General features: G+C 31.9%; 1 protein-coding gene across 2 annotated transcripts in view; it reads right to left on the reverse strand.

The window, feature by feature from the left end:
• Ac3 (Adenylate cyclase 3) overlaps positions 1-20,513 on the reverse strand; it is a 402,870-nt gene that overhangs the window by 58,644 nt on the left and 323,713 nt on the right. For both annotated transcript variants that reach the window (XM_085955369.1, XM_085955370.1), the window contains exon 9: positions 20,397-20,498. In XM_085955369.1, the coding sequence (XP_085811495.1) occupies positions 20,397-20,498 (102 nt within the window). The remainder of the gene's footprint in view (positions 1-20,396; positions 20,499-20,513) is intronic.

Raw genomic sequence — 20,513 nt, forward strand, 5'->3', positions numbered from 1 at the left:
CATGTAAAATATTTCGTATAATTCGAACGCAATTTATCTTGTTATATTTACTTATACGAGTATACACCCACGATGGCCGCGCGGCTTAAGCGTCCGCCTATAGTGTCGTGGGTCACATGTTAAAATCCTGCGTCTGGCAAGTACACATATTGTTTTTCAATTTGTGTATGAGTCAGAGTATGGACCTAATAGGTTGAACAAGTGGCTGACCAAATCCCTTAATACTAACCTCCACTATGTGGAGGCCCATATGATCTTATTAGAATCAGACATGGTCGGAAGATACGAGTATACGCATATATTATGTAAGTATGTAAGAGAAAATCAAAAATTATAAGTGGTGCAACGCAAAATGGAGTGATGCATGTTGGGTTTAATTTTACGTACAATATTGTAAAAAAAATAGTTTCATGTTACAATAGGTATAGTAGTATTTTTTAGACCCGACGAATGTAAAAAACGGGAAATTACTTAAAAGTTAATAAATTGGAGAGAAACATAAATATTATGATTTGATTAATTTTTCCATAATATCTATCGAAACGACCTTGCAATACGTCAGGACTAAAAAAAATACTACTCTAGCTGCTGTTGATTTAAGATAAATGTAGATGCGATGTAATAGTGGGTATACAATTTTGATATCTCAAATAGAAATAAAATATTTTATCGTTTTTTTATATTATCGGAAGTATATGCATAACTTGTTGAATATGTTTGCTGTCGGCCAAGGAACCGACCAGCGGAAATGAAAAATAAAAAAAGGCGGCAAACTTTGTCATTCAAATTGCTCCCACCCGAGGGAAATAAAAGTTTCTTGATATCAAAATGTAAAGATATTCTATTTCTTTTAACGTGTTATGGATCACGTAGTATGTAAATTAGAATTTATGGTATGTCCGTCAGTTGTCGTGTAAGAATTTAATTTAAGACATCAATCTACATTACGTATTCAAATATTATTATTTTATTTTCTTTTATTTCCTTATGAAAAAACGAAAAGAGAGAATGCCGGTTGTGAAATTTTAGACATTTACATCAAACATCCATACAAAATTCTTATTGCAGGAACGTCTCATGACTAGTCATAGTAATCGAGTTACTGCGTAGTGACTAGAAAGACTTTCGTTCAATTAGAGGTTATAATCCGTTCTGACTAGTTAGTTAATTTGAGTCATGTCAGTTGTAATAATTACAAGATAAAAAGAACTTTTTATATACGTGTCGCTACATTTCAAAATCAGCCAAGTCCACCTTTAGGTATTTTTTACTTGTTTGTGAATTGCTGAAGAACTACTGCTTTCTAACATTTCTGCATTATCAAAATGTGGAATTTATTAATTTTAGATATTCTATACTCGAAATAATATGAACTTTCACCCTTGTGACTGTGTATTTGAGAAAACAAAAAGCTATTTTTCTACTATTCATCTATTACGGACTTGGCTGATTTTGAAATCTAGCAATATATACCACGTTTTTAAATTTTCTGTTGAATCATATAAACTTGACAATTATATGTATTAATAATTTAGGACAAATAAGGCAATTGTCAACAAATCATTTTTTGCCATTTTGCAACAAACAATCAAACAAATATAGAACACTGAAATGTCATTTTGATTTCCAAAGTAACGCACGTATATATTAATAATTTAGTTGCTAAGACCACCCCCTTAGCAACCAATAATAGTGGATTGGATTACGGATTTCTTCCAAAATAACTTTCCATACAAAACAGAATTAACTGAAAATGAATTCAATTCTACTTTAAGATCACTTAAAGTATTAAAAGAATGCATTTGCATCGTGTTCTGATATATTCTAAAAGTTTCAAATATCTAGCTTGTCGGGAAGTTAGTTAAAAATCGATTGCAAGATTTGTACTGGATAAACAACCACCGCACAAACAAGAATACGAGCTAAGAAAAACGTGGTAAAAATGAACGTATTACGCAATAACATTTTAACACGTAAGTCTGTTTTTTTTTTAAATTATCTTATCATTCACGACGTCTCACTATTATCAAAGTAACAATTATAATACCTCAATACATAAATATGATAATCTACGTAATAGAAAGGAGGCAATCTAAATCCATAGAAACCCTGAAAATATTAAGAGGGATGATTGGTTACAGTTAAAAACGCCATGGCTTCCGGCACTGTCAAGCAAAATCCAATATTCGATCCGGTATCTCTGGTCATAACGAGTGACACATTACTCTGAGCAACGTTTGTTCTTAGCCAATCGGATGCCTTTTAGCATTCTTAGAGCGACGTTTGCATTCGTAAACCTACACTACACTTCATCATAACACATATCTCTTGATAATGGCCTCTGGAATGAGTTCGAAACGTCGAGGAAAGAAAGAAAAAAATACATACGGTGGAATCACAAAAATCTATTACGATAAAAAACAACCGTGAAAGTCTCAAACATTATATGATAAACTACCCTCGATAGCGACTGATAGCAGTCTTATAGAATTAATGCGGTGGTATATTATAAGATATAACACAGTGATTATTGTTTACGTGTATATTGTTATATTTTTCCGTTTTCTTTAATCTATTTACCTCCTTTCTACAGGGAGACTTTACCGTTGTCATATATTTTCCAAGGGACGGACATGGCAAAGAAAATTAAAAACAAAAGATTTTTCGAATAGTATAGAACGAAATATTTGATATTTTGAATTGTTTCTTTGATGTTAGTAGTCGCCAATGTATTATTTTACCGCTAAAAATATGAACGAATTTTTATTTTTTACCGTTCTTTACACTAGCTAACGCTCGCTTTTAATTAAAACTCTACCGGCTGATGAAATTATGTTCGCAGCGCTAAAGCGAAATTTCCGCTCGGAAAATATTTTTTACACTGCATCGTCTAAAAAATATATTATTCCCCGATCAATGACAAAGTTGGCTATTATATTAAAACACAGCCGACATCGCAATTTTTATAGCAAAAATTCACAAAGAGAATTCAATGAAAAAAATGTTTTATATTTAGTCTATGGTACTGGCCTTGATAATTATAATATGTGTTTTTATGATTGTTTATATATTATTAAAATGTCTTGATCAAGAATACTATTTTATGAATAGGATCTAGGATATAATATTACTTTCAAATACTATTTAACAAAAACTATCTTCGTGTTTTATTTTACAAAACGAATGTAAGATTATTTTTAATTTTTTGTAACAATTTTTGTAACAATTACAATAAGTTAGCCGTCTAAAAAGTCAAGACTGTCTCACTCTTAAATTTAACACAGCTAAGAGGGGTGCTGTTAAAACATAGCACTTATTATAACAATTTCTTTCGACCATGTCCAATCCTAATAGGATTATATGGGCCTCCTCAGAGTAGAGGTTTGTATTAAGAGATTTTGTTTTTTACGAGAAATGGATGTCAGCCACTTGCTCAACCTATTAGGTCCATACCCTGACTCACACACAAATTGAAAAACAATATATGTACTTGCCAGACCCAGGATTCGAACCTGAGACCCACGGCGTGATAGTCTAACGTTTAAGCCGCGCGGCCACCGACCACCAACAATTACAACTACCTTTCTGTAATTGTTACAAAAAGTGCTAATACTTCGATACAAAAATTGAAAAACTACCCTCGATAGCCAATAACAGCCTATAGCAGTCTTGTGTATAGAATATATGCGATGGTTAGTGAACATGTCCATCTTGAGTCGGGCATGTCTGGAAAAAGTGGATGTAGGACTGATATTAAAATTATAATAGATAGAAGTAAATAATCTGATCAGAATTTCAACCAATCTTGAAGATCAAAAACATTTCCGAAATGACTAAAAATTATTTATTGTATTCCCATTTATTTGTATGTAATATGACTCTGAAACTTAGACCGCAAAGGCAAGAAGAAAGATAAATTCTGATACTAGTCATACTTAAAATGCGGTGATGAAAGCGGACACTGGAAGTCTCATGGATGGTCAAACAAACCAACGATTCCGCAATCGGTCAACTACGAATGTGAGATCGAACCTTCTTGATTTATATCCGCCAGACTTTAATTTGTTGGTTATGTAGCCTGCAAGGATGATCACAATCAACCTTTCATCCCTATACATGAATGTTTGTCATGCTGAATATCCTTAATCTAAATTACATTATTTCAACTGAATACTTGACGACAGATTTAAAAAATAAATTAAAAGAGTCTTGCCGTCATTTTAATCCATAATTAAATAATATGTGTAAATAATTGACCTTAATAATAACCTTACAATAATGAAAAACTGTGAAAAGGATATTTTCAAAAAATAGCAAGTCTTGTACACCATAATTGCCTCTATAGGAAACAGTAGCCAGCTAGTTATTAAAAATCAATGCTAACAGGACGCACAAATTTGTGTTTTGGCTAATCACTTTTCAAATGCAAATAACACGTTAATTACAAAATCAAGTAAAATTTCCCGTATATTAATATCTGTATAGACAGTTATATAATATTATGATAGGTATATTATATTTTAATTAACATATCGTCACTGTTCTAGCAGAAGACATTAATTCGAAAAAATGACATATTGAGTTAGTTATACCAAAATGTTCCTTATTTCAAACTTTACCGTCTGGAAACCTTCTTAATAAATAAACAGTCTTTATTTTAAAGTCATCCTTTTTATAATTATTTAATAAACTCACATGATAGACCATTTCAAACATTTTAACATCTCCAAAGTCAAATTACTCGAAACTAGTATTCTCCAGTTAGTGTGTTCTGCCAGAACAGAAACGATATTATTCTCCTACCCTATTGAATTCTTATATTACTATAGTGATATGTATAATATGAAGCAGAAAAACTGGCGTCAAAACGGCAATTCTGTTGATATATCAATAACTCACGTATAATTGCTTCAAAGTTCCTCCAAACAATGTCAAAGGTTTCGAAAATTTTCATAGTATGTAGGTACCTAACAAAAGAAAACGAATCAAACGCCATGTTGCTCAGACAGACATTCTAAATTTAAACTGTTGAAACTCGTCGGTGTACTTTTAACGACTTGGGGATTGTTGGGGCGTAGTACCTACAACCGCCAACAGGGAATAAATTAATGGCGCGATTACCAGCCAACCCTATTATTCGCGCGCCAAAGAGGTTACGATTGGGCAACAGAGCGAGCGGCCATTTTGATATCTCGAAGCGCAAAATAATTTCCAAATTTGAATTGAATCATTCATTGCGCAATAAGTATGTTTATTAACAGTGGAATATAGGTATTCAGATTGTATTGGATTTTATTCCAATCTAACTTACTAAATTACTTCTGAGGGTTGAATTAAGATTGTAATTCATTTGTTCATACATTTAGGCTTAAATGGGGCTACAATGGTACCGCTTAACAAGAATAAATAAAGGTGTCCAGGTCCGTTTTTCCCGAATGCGGGAAGTACGTGAGGTGATATGTTTATTTTTTATATTCGCTATCGCTGACAGTGTTTATATCACGCCTATCGTATCGCTTTATCTTGCTTGGGGACTCTTCCATTATTTGTTGTTTCTTGATAAAAATATCTAACTTTACATATAACGAGGTAGATTGATATGTATAGGATAGGTATAGATCGTAGTGGTTTTGCAACGATTAGGTTGCATCGTCTAGACGCCGCCTATCGGACGATTGACATCTGAACGCCGCAGTAAGTTAATGAAAATATACAAAAATGTACATAGTGTTACGATGAATAAACAACAGAAGTATAATAATGGGTACTTATACTAAACAGTATGGAGAGGAAATACGATTGAAATAATTATTGAATGCCATGTAACCAACGCTGCCAACTAGTAATCGCAAAAATATGCCAGATTGAGTAAAAAATAAGCTTTATCACAGAAAAAAATGTTAGATAATTCTCAAAATTCACAAAGTGTCTAGAAACCAGCATATTTTTTACAAGAATAAAGATATAATATGGAAGAAGAATTTCGTGCTTGAAAACTAATAGAATAACTCATAAAATTAATGCAAAAAAGGTGTTTTGTCATCATTTTGTATGTCTAATTTATTTTTTTTGTAAAATATAAACTACAATAAATCAGAATGTTGAGTTTAAAGCTAATAAATCTATTATAATATTGTAGTTTTTAATGTGAGAAGTTTTAAACTGTTTTCGGTGTCGAAAAACGCTAGTTTTAACTTCATAATAATATGTAAGATTAAAATCTTACAAGCCACATGCCAAATTAAAAATCTGGCAATAAACGGTCTGCAACGCTGCATATAATTCTCGAATTGTGCATTTATTTAGTTATATATATGATTGTTTTTGACTACATAAGTGAAAAAGGGTACTTACTCTTTATATTGTTTCTTCTAAACTGTAATATTCACATACATAATTTTGAAAAACACTTCTGAGAAAATATATTGTAACCAATGGAAAAAATCTTTTTGAAAAAAAGTAAGCCACACGGCAGGAATCGGACCTGCATCTCTTGGGTTTACGCCCCGCCCCGTCCGCGCATTATCCTCTATGCTACGAGGTGACACACTAATTGCGACAAATTTTAACTATTGGCCTTTAATACCTGCTCATCAGCGCTTTTTCAAAAAGATTTTTTCTATTGGTTATAATGTATTTTCTAAATTGAGTGAATAAAGTGTTTTCAAAATTATGTATGTTCAATAATTAAAATGGTACATTCTTAAGTTTTGTGAATTATTCATTGAATAAAATAAATAGTTAATGTAATATTCACCTTCATGATAAAATTTCTTATGTGAAAGGTGCTTGGTAGACGAATATTGGATGCAGATTCTTCAGTCATAAAATGCATCCCGTTATTATTTTTCCATCTATCTTCCTCTATATGATCAACTGACGCAGTGCATATTTGTCATAATATCACGCGGCGTGGCAAAATAATTCAAGTTGTCATATCTTCACAATGAATAAGATTCCTGCGCTTTCTAAACCCATTCATAAGACTATTCCATCGTTACGTATTCACCAGTGGCGTAGTAGTATGTAGTAATATTTTGAATTTTTGTGTAATTTTACATAAAAATGATTCTCCTAAATATTGTATATTATATTGGACAATACATGCTTTTCCCTCCACCACCCGCCACGTCTCCACACCCGTTATGCAGGCGTATACCGTGGCGTAACGAACGATAGGCGCTGTTCAAATTTGTGCCGAAAGTGTCTCAGGAACAACTTCCCAAGACCTTGGTTGGCGTGCACTAGAGTGTGCGTGATCCCTAATTCCATATAATGTATTACGGTCAATTCTCGATGAGAAAAGACCTTCTCGCTTGCCGTATAATGCCGCAAACTTTTTAAAAGCTGAGAAATTTTTCCTCGTAGATACCAAGTCGCAATGGCCGACTGGTCCAACTGAGGGTTGGACCGACTTGAGAAGCTCTTCCCTTTCAACCGACATATAGGGACACTCCCAGAGGATGTGATCGGCATCCTGCAACTTGGACAATACTTTCACTATTTGTTATTAATCAAGTTATATAATGTATAATGTATTAGGTACGTAAAAAAGTACACCAGAGCTAACTCTCCGCAATACCACGCACCGTACTTCTTGACAATATTCAATTAGTTAAAAACCGTAAATAGATAATACGTAGCAAATAATAGTAATTTTTTCATATTCAAATTCAAATTTAAAAATTTTCAATTTTTTTTTTTTTTAAATACCGTGATCATTACAAATTATAAATTTAAGACGTTCACAACGTGACATTTAAAAACAAAGAAACAGTTTAAAGAAGAAATAAATATATGCAGTATCACAAAAACAGTATGAAAAGTAAAGTAAGTAAAAGGTACAAAATTATAAATAAAAAAATCCCTAAAATAAGTAATAACTATGATTTATTTTCAACAGCATCCTTACAAACAAAAGTCACCCTTAGTATTCATTATTTATATGATATCCCAAGTATACTCTGGTAAACTCACATGACATTAAAAAACCTTTATTTTATTACTCATTTCTAATAAAAACTACGCTTTACTGTTAAATAAAACCAAGTTTTCAAAATCGACTGATTAATCTGCAAACCGGCTAATTCCATCTGTGCAAATTGTTCAGGAAGGAGAAAAAACGTAATAATTTAACTATCGAGCGGAATTTAATCTTTTCTATGCCGCAATTAGTTAATTGCTAGTAATTAACGTAAGAATCGGTGTAATTAGGGCATCCAAAGACGCTCTGGGCACTTAACCGGTTAACAATAATTCCAAAAATACACTTGGAAATATTTTTTTTACAAATAAGCTGTACTATGAATTAACAATACACTATTTCAGCTTCCTTTATATACATAAAAAAATCGGTGTGTGTACTTATGTACACTAATATAATATTGGAACGCCGTTGGTTTATTTCTATACACTTTAACATATATTACTAACTGACGTTTAATCGTTTGTTTACGTAAGGAATTGCAAATTGCCGACAATAATAAATTCGCTGCCTATGCAACAGAACAATTCTAAACCATAATATTATACTGTATAATCGTCACGATTGCAGTATGATAATGTAGCGTAAATGAAATGCGTTTGGCTGATAACCGAACAATCGGTGGTTCGAATCCAATCGAGTGCGTTTTTTCTTCTAAAAAATAAATTATGTGTTACATGTCACACACTTTGTACACATGTACACTCTGACCTGATTTCCCAAACGCACCAAAAAAAGAACTTCAAAAATTTATATGAAGAGCGGAATTGTTCCATTTACGATATTGGAAATTTGGCACCTGCAGTTGACTGTTTTGTGTGAAGGACGATAAAACATTTATTTTTAGGTTTAGGAGGAGAAATTTAGTGTGATCATAAAAAACATGCTTTATAACAAAATTCCATTAAAATCTCAATTTTTGGTCAAAAGTGCAGTTAGCTGGTTTGTAGATTAACGCTTTCGCTGCTGAATAGATAATGAGATTTTAATTGCCCCCTTTAAAATGCACTTTAATTACATCGATTGGCCGCCTGGTCATTACGCACCGTGTGCGTCTTCCGCGTCCAAAGTATTAAGCAGTCAATATACTAACATTATAAATAGAGCAAAATATCATAAAATAGGAAAACGTGAATCATGAAACCCATCGTTAGTAAATCAATCAGGGGTGAAACCTTTTTTTGCGTTTTAAATTAGTATTGACTTAAAAATATAATATAAGATTGTGGTATGTATTTTTATTAAATTCATAGTGTATATATTCAATCATCTCGTAAAGTGGTAAGTATAATTATAAACGACGATTTTGTTTAAATATTTCTCTCTGGAAATGTACCATGATTAATCTATTGGTGAAGGTAAAATACCGATAAACATAGAAGTTAATGGCCTCACCAACCCACTCTGGTCTTAATAAGACGTGGGAATATCTCAGGAGCAGTTACTGATCAAAAACATATTTAGTTAGTGATCAACAACATATTTTTATAACGTTGAATTGGGACTTCATGTATGGAGCGACCGCTACCAAATACTATTATTAGAATCATATCAATTTCGCTGTATAAACACGTGTGCTAGGAAAGGTTTTTATTGATAAAAATGATAGCCAATCAAAATTTGCTATTAAATTATTTAGTAAGTTCCGACGATAGCCGAGCGATTGGTTTATAAGGTTATGGGTTCCGTGTTCAAATTTCGGGTCTAGAAGAATAAGATTTTGATTTTGTATATTGTGTTTGGACTAGGGCTTCCAGTTAACCGGAGGAAAAATACTACCCGGTTAGCGGTTATTTTGAGAATAACTAACCAGGTAACCGTTTTAAAAAAAAAAATCGATATTATTTTAAGCCCATTTGACTCTACATTAAATTAGACGTGGATTTTAGCCACCTCCCGATTAATGAGATATAACGTATCGTCACTGTTCTGGCAGAAGACACTAATTCGAAAAAATGACATATTAAGTTAGTTATACCAAAATGTTCATTATTTCAAACTTTACCGTCTGGAAACCTTCTTAATAAATAAACAGTCTTTATTTTAAAGTCATTCTTTTTACGATTACTTAATAAACTCACATGATAGACCATTTCAAACATTTTAACAACTTCAAAGTTAAATTACTCAAAACTAGTATTCTCCAGTTAGTGTTTTTTGCCAGAACAGAGACATCCACTTGCTGAACCTACAGAGGGCTCGAAATGAACCGGAGCGCCGTTCTTGTTGGTGAAATCGGTAAAATTACCGCCCCATCTCGTGGAAAAAATAATTTAACTGTCTGAGCTACATAGGCCATAATATAAAATCTAACACACTTATTTTCATGAAATACACATAAAATTTGATAACTGTCTCTGGAAATATCTTCAGAAAACTATCGAGCGCTTCGATTCGTAAACTTTTCCATTGCGAGCGCTGAACCAACTACAATCATGTCAACGCTCTTAATCCAAACACATATTATTGAAAAAGATCATGTGAATAAGTAAGCCATTTAAAGGGAAAGTAGGTAATAAAGTAATTTAAGCAGTCGATTTTATTACTCTTGGTGTAGGATAGTAGTTGTTAATTATTTTTTGCGACGCCACGTTTTTGAAAAGTCTTTCACATGCTATTTTGGCTGTCCATCTCTTTAGTTCATATACTTAGGTACTTACTAAAATTTTTAAGCGGTTAACCGCGTAAAACTACCCAGTTTTCGGTTAGTTTATAAACTCGCGGTTACCCGGCTTGGAAGCTCTAGTTTGGACCTATTTGTTTGAGCAAGTGACTAACATTCATTTCTCGTAAAAATATAAATCTTTAAATACAACCTCTACTCTTTAGAGGCCCATATTATGATCCTCTTAGTATCGATCATTTTGATGTAATGTAATGTAATTAGTACTTCATACAATGTGGTCGAGTAAGCTCACTCAGTTATATAGGAATATAAAACAACAATTACGTAGTTGGTATTTCATTTTTATGCCTCATAAAATAAGATTTTTCTCCTCGGTAGATTGATGTTAGGCAAATCCACAGGGGATGAATAACTATGGCTATATTTCCCACAACCTTTTTCATTCAAACCAGCCGAATGAAATGGTCAGCCATAGATTTAATTTAACTGTTGCGCTATATCTTTCACTGTAGCCTCCCAGAGGCACTTTTATTGAAATGATCCAAACCATAGACATTTGTTTATGTCTATGGATACTGCAAACATACGTCATATTGTAATGACCACATATACATCGAAAAATGCTGAGCCGAACCCAAGCGAGGTTCTATTTTTGAATTTCCTACTGAGACGTCTGTTGTAATCGATTTAGGGTTGTCAGATAATACAATAGTATTACCATTTAATTTATTAATTTATGGTAATACTGGTTATGTAATTGGTCTAGTTAACCACAGATTAGAAGGCGAGAGTTTTAACCTTTGCTATATTATGCTAATTTTGTAGTTGGTCTCCAAATTAAGGATTTCTACAACATAATATTTATCTTAAGAAGATGATAATATGGGCCTCCACAGGGTATACTAAAACTCCAAATGCTCTAAGATTTATTTATGTATTATCGATAAATATTGTTATGCATACTGTTAGGTATAGTCATTGAAGTATTAATGGCCCCACGAAACCACACCCGCCCCGGATCACACCCGTTCTTCATCGGGCGTATCACAGGACCCTACGTTTGTATGTGAAGCATATTTTTTTTATGACTGGGAATGTCTCAGGAGCAGTTACCCAAGACTGAGGTCGCCATGCACTCAAATGTGCTTTGACTGAATTTACATGACTTTAAGTTAAGGTACCCATGGGAGACATGAGCACGTAGAGGCAATATTAAAAAATGTAGTAAGTAACAAATGAAAGCGAATACAAAATTGCCTAATTCTTGACTGGACATGGTGGCTTCGCTGGCAGGCTTTTTGAGCTTGGTGTTGTTACCCGTTTAACATGTCCATGTGGCGGAGAAATACAGGATGTAAACCAAATCCTCTGGGAATGTCCTAAAATGTGTACGGAAAGGGAAGAGCTATTCAAGTCGGTTCAACCAGCTGTTAAGCCAACCTGATCGCCACAAAGGCCAATTTAAAAAAAATCCAACGTGAAGATCTCTTCACTAAGTATAGTCAGTGATATGAATTGTATTAATAAAAAAATCAATTTTAACAACATTTTGTTTAACTCAACGAACTGTCACATCGAGCAGGCGTTGATCGCTTTTTAACAGATTCGTTTTTCTTCGTCGGCCATAGACAACTTTTATTTTATACCGCAAAATGTTTGTATAATGCTTCGATCTATATAATATGTAGGGATAGTGTCGAAATATATTATAATGTCAGAACATCCTTACCAAGTTAGATTATACCTATTAATTATGAAAGCTTTCCTCTTCTTTATCGTGTCGGGTCCTCAATGGCTACAGGGTGTTGTTCCAGAAGTTAAAAAAAACAACTATTCCCCTTTGCTTATAGTACCTTGTTCAAATCACATTTTAGTTGACATTGACGTGTTCAGTATTTTACATTTCGCCAGAGACAGGCCTCACAATCCTATTTCACCATTTTGTCTGTCCTGAAAAGGTTATCAGATTATTGAGAGCGTTTCATATCCAGCACCCGAGACTCTCCAGGCAGGAGATGCTCTACTGACTTACCCATTCTTCAAAACACTCATCTGCTAAGTTCACTCGCTTCCAACATTTCACAGAAATTAGTAAGCTATACCTACTTAATATAATATGTATTATAATACTTGCAAATTTTATAATTAAGTTATAACATCAAGACTATTAAATTTGGATAAATGGTAAATTTACTTATTTAATAAACTGTTTACATGCAATAGTGCTGACTGTCTCGCCAATCTCATTCTTCAAGAGTAAGCGAGACGCGATGTTGTCATTTTAAAAATCGGTTAACCTCAATATTCGCCATTATCATTTTATCAGGCGCAGATATTGGAAATCCCAACTATCGCGTGAAAATTCAGGACATTCCGAACGTTATGGATTCATGCATGCAATCTTGCAAATTGCATGGTAATACGAGTACATATTTTCACGTGCATTTTGTAGTTATTGCCGCGATAATACGTAATGTCAGCAGTAAATCCATGCACGTGTAAACGAGGTATTAATTTTACTTACAGTCAGATATGAGGCAATCCTTTTTATTTACTTTAGTTCGTGTCTCAAACTAGATACTAGCATTTTCGAAACTTAATGTAATTTAGGTTTTTATTACTACATGCAATGACATTATTAATGGACAACGCACTCAATACAGTAGCTAGCAAGTAAATTTGCGCATAGCGACATTCGCACATGTATAGGTAGACGTCACGCAATTTCCATTATGCGATATCGAACCATTCGGCAGACCCGACAAAAACCATCGGGAATTTATAGCAATATCACCTTTATTGTAATGGCGTTAGAACAGATTATGCCATTCGGCAGACCCGACAAAAAAGTAAGTGTCATTTTTTTTCCAGATGCTTCATCCATATTAATGTCATTGATTACATGTCAAAATTCATAGGTTTGCGTGCCTCCCTGTTTTTATTTTAACTGTTGACATTTGTAAATTGACTTGGATTCTATCATTATTACAAATTATAATTCGTCATCTCAGTTTTATCTTATCTTATAGAGCAATGTATTAGTTTGAGTAAATATAGCCGCCCGGACCAAGCGTCGGCCTGCAGTTTTGCAGATTTTCTAAATACGAATTACAATTTGGTAAGATTAAGAATACGTAAATTATACACCCACGGTGGCCGCGCGGCTTAAGCGTTTGACTGTCACGTCGTGAGTTCCAGATTCGAATCCTGGGTCTGGCAAGTACACATATTGTTTTTCGATTTGTGTAGAGTCAGAGTGTGAACCAAATAGGTTGAGAAAGTGGCTAACATCAATTTATAAAAAAACATTATTTGAAAAAGTTATAAGGATCGGACATAGTAAAAAAAATATTAGTTTAAGTTTGATTACAAAAATATATTTGTTATTATTACAAATGACAGAATATCATTCCTGGTAGAAAAGACTAAATTTCATCATAATGTTATAAAACATCGTATAATATTCACTACTCAACATTTAATATTTTTCTAGAATAATTTCGTTTTTCTTACTGCAGTATAGACAAATCATCAGCGGTTAATTATTATCTATTTAAAAAAAATGATCTTGACATCTTTTTTTTATTGATTATCGTAATAAAGGATTCCTTTTACAAATAATATAATACTGATATTGTTGAAAAATATTTAAGATTTATAAATATTTTGTTTAACTTGTTACTGTCTGTTTGTTATAAAATACTTTTAATTGGTTATAAAGAACCCATTCTAAAACGATTAATCAAAAGTTTGGGTAGTTACCAAAAATTATAAAATTAACAAAAAAAACTTTGTTAAAAAACCACCTTTCTTATTTATTTTTTACTAGCAACAAAGAAAATTTAATAAAGAGAGAGTATACTCACCCAGTTTATTACTTGATGAGAGTTATTTTTGATACCCCTATATCTTAACGTTTTAACTGAATTCTCCCTTTTTCGGGCCTATATTTTATTTGTTTCGCGCGCTTTTTACCCACGTTCCTTATTCAAATTAAATCACGTGGTGCCGCAAGGGAGTGGTTGTCCTACCGAGCCGAGACTCGCCATTAGCGTGATCTATGGTCTTTCTTTACTCAACGTTTTACTTGTAGCTCGCTCGTAAATATAAAAAAAATGATATAGCCTAGCCTGACCTTATCAAAAAAACACGAACCTACTAATATTCCGACAAGCGATTGGCATTTACGGCACCATGCTTTATTGAATTTATTAGTTCTATTTATTTTATGTTGGTACTAAAATCAATCATTGTTTTTTTTTCAGCGCAAACAGCTGATTAGTATATTATTTATTGTCAGTTTTATATTGCTCAAAAATGACAGCAAAAATACATTACATAATATCGACACTGTTCTGGCAGAACACACTAATTCGAAAAAATGACATTATTATTGAGTTAGTTATACCAAAATGTTCCTCATTTCAAACTTTACCGTCTGGAAACTTCTTAATAAATAAACAGTCTTTATTTTAAAGTCATCCTTATTACGAGTACTTAATAAACTCACATGATAGACCATTTCAAACAATTTAACAACTTCAAAGTCAAATTACTCAAAACTAGTATTCTCCAGTTAGTGTGATCTGCCAGAACAGAGACGATATAATATTAGATAGTAAGAATTTATTTGTCTATAATATTGACAATCTACGTAGACGATATGACACTTATAAAATAAGAGATGACGACAATATTGAAATAAATCAACCTTTATTTTGAATTGATATTAGAATTTTTCGGTTTGATTAGCGTAGCTACAATAATGTCTAATTCAATTATTTAAAGTAAAATAATTTAATTTCACTATGTCACTGATGAAAAATAACGTACTACATAATATAATTTAATAGACGTTGATTATTATGACTCAAATTGCGTTATATGTTGTAAAATATTGAATTATATTATAATATATGAGGTAATATTTAGAGTATTAAAAATAATTCTAGTGAGTATTTTACTATGTTAAAAATAACTAATTCACTTTTAATTATACGCTCTAACTCGGACCATTAAGTATTTTTCTGATAGCTTACTAATAATTGCGATTGCTAGTAAAGTTAGTCAACAGTGTTCCCAACTGTCATGAACGAAAATACGTCAGATAGGGTAGGGTTATGAAAATAAGTTAGATTGCAGAAAAACGCAGGATTTTCTCAATTTTTTTAATTTAAAATCAGTATCTCAAAACAAAACATAAAATAAAAAAAATAAGAATTGTATCACAATAATTAATAAATTTGTAATAGATTTAGAAATTAATATATTTTATTCAAAATCTAATCATCATTTAATGTGAATATTCTACCTATCATAAGCACATAGCGAAAAAATACGAAGCTTGCAATTTGAGACATTTTTTTTGATGATAATATAGTATTTTAATTAATAATTGAGTGTCTAAAAACATTCAACAAACCAATATTTTTTATTTGAAGTCAAAAATAAACTAACAATTTAAAAAAACGTGAATTCGTTGAAGGATTCCATTTTATTATTACATATTATTATTTTGTAGTTATATTTTATTATTGAAATTTAGTTTATCAAGTTGTTGACAAATTCATAGTTTTAATGTAATTTAAAAAAAACATAAAAAAATAAGAATGACGTGTATAACTTTTATGCGTTTTTATTTATAAGTATCAAATCTAATATCAGAATGGTCACAATATTGAATATAAAAGATTACATGCTTTACGTGTATTTAAAATGTTGTTATTAGTTCCATAGCAACATACTGATATCTAGTTTCAATGCTTTGACTTGATGTAAATCGTTTTCTTTAAACACTAAAAGTACTCAAACATATTCTTGATAATATAGGAATATAGTAACGTTTGAAAATAAAACCTCAATTACCGAATGTCGAAAAAAGTTACATATAATGTATTACTTAATTTGGTTCTATATATACTTGGATCCCTTAAATTCCCATTTATTTCAATTATCATATATTATCGGTGTTTTATGTCAGATGTTATAATATTATGTATAGTGTTTACTTTACTAGTCTTTGTTTGTATTACCTTGAATATAAATTTATCACATTTTTCAGCAGTAACTGATTGTTTTCTGTGTTTCCACTTTTCAGTCACATTCTTTGATTTTCAGTCAATGTGGTTAATCAAATGTCGATTTCCCGCGTGTCAAATAAATAATCAAAATTTTTTTATATGAAAGTAAACATGGAATTCGTTCCGAAGAAGTCAGGCTAGTATTCAATCATCGACACACTGATTAAAACTATTTTACAACGTTTTTATTAGCTCGTATTCTTGTTTGTCCGGTAGTTGTTTGTCCAGTACAAATCTTGCAATCGATTCTTAACTAACTTCCCGACTAGCTAGACATTTGAAACTTTTATAATGTATCAGAACACGATGCCAATGCATTTTTTAATACTTTTAGCCACCTTTAAGCAGAGTTGAATTCATTTTCAGTTAATTCTGTTTTGTATGGAAAGTTATTTCAGAAAAATCCGTAAAAAGTAAAAGACTATTATTGGTTGCTAAGGGGATGATCCTAGCAACTAAATTATTAACATTATAAACGTGCGTTACTATGGAAATCAAAATGACATTTCAGTATTCTATATTTGTTTGTTTTTTATTTACTTCATATCAAGTACAAGTTTGAGCATATTGAGCATAATAATTCAACAGAAAATTTAAAAACGTTGTATTTAAAAAGTTCTTTTTATCTTATAAATTTTTATTTTACTATTTAGTAGTTTTCGAACCATGGGTTGGGTATCCGTGGAATAAAGTATAATAAATACGTATTGACTTCGCAAGACTACTAAATTTATTGAAATCGTTCTGGACGATCTAGCTTGGATTCGAAATGCGTAGTCAACATTTACTAGTATTATATCTAAACATGAGAAGAAAAGAGAGTGAAAAACTTGATCGGTTTTACCTTGTGTAATGTAGGATTTTTTTCAAAATATTTAAGTCGTGTGTCATTTCATTGCAGCAGCCATTCTAAATAAAGATAAGGTATTGAAGCGAATTATTAGGTATTTTAATGAAAAACTCCGCTTTAAGTGTATCGATATGGATTCGGTTTAGATGACGGTGAACGCTGCTCAGAGAAAAGGGGGCTATTAGTTTACTGTGTCAGTAGGGTTTGCAATACCGGTATTTCAAAATCGTTATTCAATTATTTATTGATACCGAAATACCAGTTTCAAAAATCCAATATACCGGTATTTTCGGTATTAAGAAAGCGTACACGTTTATGTTTTTCGAAAATGAAATTAATGTTATTTTTTTTTATATTTAATGTATAAGTGTTATGCTGCCAAAACGCCAATATATTGACCGAAGCCAAAAAAAGTTAAATAACATTAAAACGAAATCTTTTAAACATACTTAATAATAGAATTGACATATTTCGAAAAAGAAAACATACAAAATGGCAAATATTTCCAATTATTTTAAAACTATTGATCCGACATTGATAGTGTATCCAACAAACGTTGAATTTCAGCGAGATTTTTCTGTACCCGGACTGTAGCAGTTCTAAAATATTATGATTTATACATTGTATTTACAAAGGTCCACATAATAAATGTAGGTTAAATATACTTTAATAGTTATATTTATTGATAGGTATTTCTTTTTTCTATAATATATTTTTACAAATACCGGTATTCAATAAGAAATACCGAAACACCGGTATTGATATATTCATTCGGTATTGCAATCCCTATGTGTCAGTTATGACCAGAGATACCACACGGATCTATGTGTCTAGGATACATGCGTCTATTTTTTTAATAATACATAATAAATAGATTTTACCGCTATAAAATAAAATATTCTGCATATCATTATATATTTGTTTTGATGTATCTGTATATCTGTCTGTCTGTAATGCACGAGAGAAAACATAATATGTAAATGTATAGGAAAGTACGAGGCAGGTAAATGAAGTATTAAAATGGGTAAGTTGAGAGAAAAAGATAAATTAACTGACATTCAAATAAGGAAATCGTTTATTTACACCGCGTCGTGAAATAAAACAAATGCTATAATAGTTTGAAATGATTATAATATTAGCATAACGAGTATATAGAAAACATTAAACGACAAAGAATTATAATGTGGTGTCGGATAGGCAACACGGTTTTAAAAATTAAGAAAATCTCTCAAAAAAGAGAAACAGCTTATTGTTAGCTGTGAATACCTTTGGCCGAAAACGAAAGAAAAGATATGTGGCTATGTATATGCGATATGCTGTACTGCGTTACAGACAGACAGACAGATAAATCAAGACAAATATATAATGCAATAATTAGTGAATATCCATTTTCGTCCCTTAATAGAATACATAGGCCTCTACAAAGTGAATGTAACATTAAAAGACTTTTTACAAATAACGGTTGTTCTATTGTAATTTAAGTAGGATTAAATCGACGACCATGGCTTTAGATATGGACGCTGTACCAACTACGTAACCGTGAGGCCAAGTTAATATAAGGTTAATAGAAATAAAAAGTATGTGTATTAACCAAAGTGTCTGCAATCTCCGTAGGTACATAATACATGTGTTTTGATAACATAAGTAAACAAATATCTTGTTTTTCATCATACTATAAAAACATTGTTATCATGCTATGTTATTATTTTGTTGTCAAACTAATGCAAAAGTTACGTAATATTATAAGCCCAAACAAAGCATCGTCGGCTCGAGGTCGATCCCTTGGCTACAGCTATATTATATAGCACACCCTGTACTGGCTGTACCTACGGTTTTTACAAACTCTCAAAGTGTCTAAGTAACTCATGTAAGATTTTTTTGCGACACCCGTTGAGGTCGGGACCGTGACCTCACCCTCTGAAAGCTCACTCCCTCCGCCCGCCCTCTTTAGGAGTGCCCCTTTCTCCTGTCATGATTTATGTTCTTATCCCTCAAAACCTTTCCATCCCCGCACAATATACCAAAGCATTTGCTTTGCCATTTTATGTTTTTGATATCTCTGTATACTCCCTATAAAATAAGTCACAGCATACGAAAACATATTTTCAAAAACGTACACATTATTATCCTGTACGTTTATATCAATAAAATATTATTTTGAACGTGCTTTTATTGTTTCATATTGCTTTGTGTACTGAGGGTTTTTTTTTTCGCTTTGATGTGTGGATTAAAATTGGTTATGTGTATTTTACGTATGTACCTGCAGATTAATGGATGGTTGTCAATATATTTAGCGTGGCAACACTGGTACATTTACAGTTCAGTTGTTTTAACCGCAAATAGTGTTTTGTTTTTCTACACGATTTGGTATCGTTGACCTACGTGGGTTCATTGTTTATTATATAAATACTCACATAAATTTATTAATCCATACGGATTTTTTCGAACATACCATTCCGCTATGAAATATATTTTATATCGTGAGAAAAACGTACATTCGAATCAATCGGTCAACTTTTACTGTTTTTTATGCCTAATTGCGAATATCTATAATAACAATCTTGAAATAGTATACCATTGATAGTTTTGATATATATTATTATATACATATGTTATATATGCGATCGTAAAAATTACAGAAACTGGTTATTTTTGTCGTGAAACATTTTTTTATTCGGACATAACAAAAGACATTCAAACATAATATACAAGAGAAAACAAACGAAGGACAAAGAAATGTCAAAACATTTTGAATTTGGAACAACAATATGTCTAATCCAACCTACCTGCATCTTGCTGTGAAATAATATATATTTTACGTTAACAATTTTGTATGTTTTCAAAAGAATTTCTTACCGAATCGCCTTCGTCTTTAGTGTCTGAAGGTACATCTGGAAGTACTACGGCCGAATCTCCGTTCCCTTCTCCATTGCGTGGTTGAACAGTAGGTGGTTGAAACTGAAACAATGAATA

The sequence above is a fragment of the Rhyacophila brunnea genome, unplaced genomic scaffold, assembly GCF_057557595.1.
Source record: "Rhyacophila brunnea isolate RB1 unplaced genomic scaffold, BYU_Rbru_1.0 scaffold_5, whole genome shotgun sequence".
NCBI classification, from domain to species: domain Eukaryota; kingdom Metazoa; phylum Arthropoda; class Insecta; order Trichoptera; family Rhyacophilidae; genus Rhyacophila; species Rhyacophila brunnea.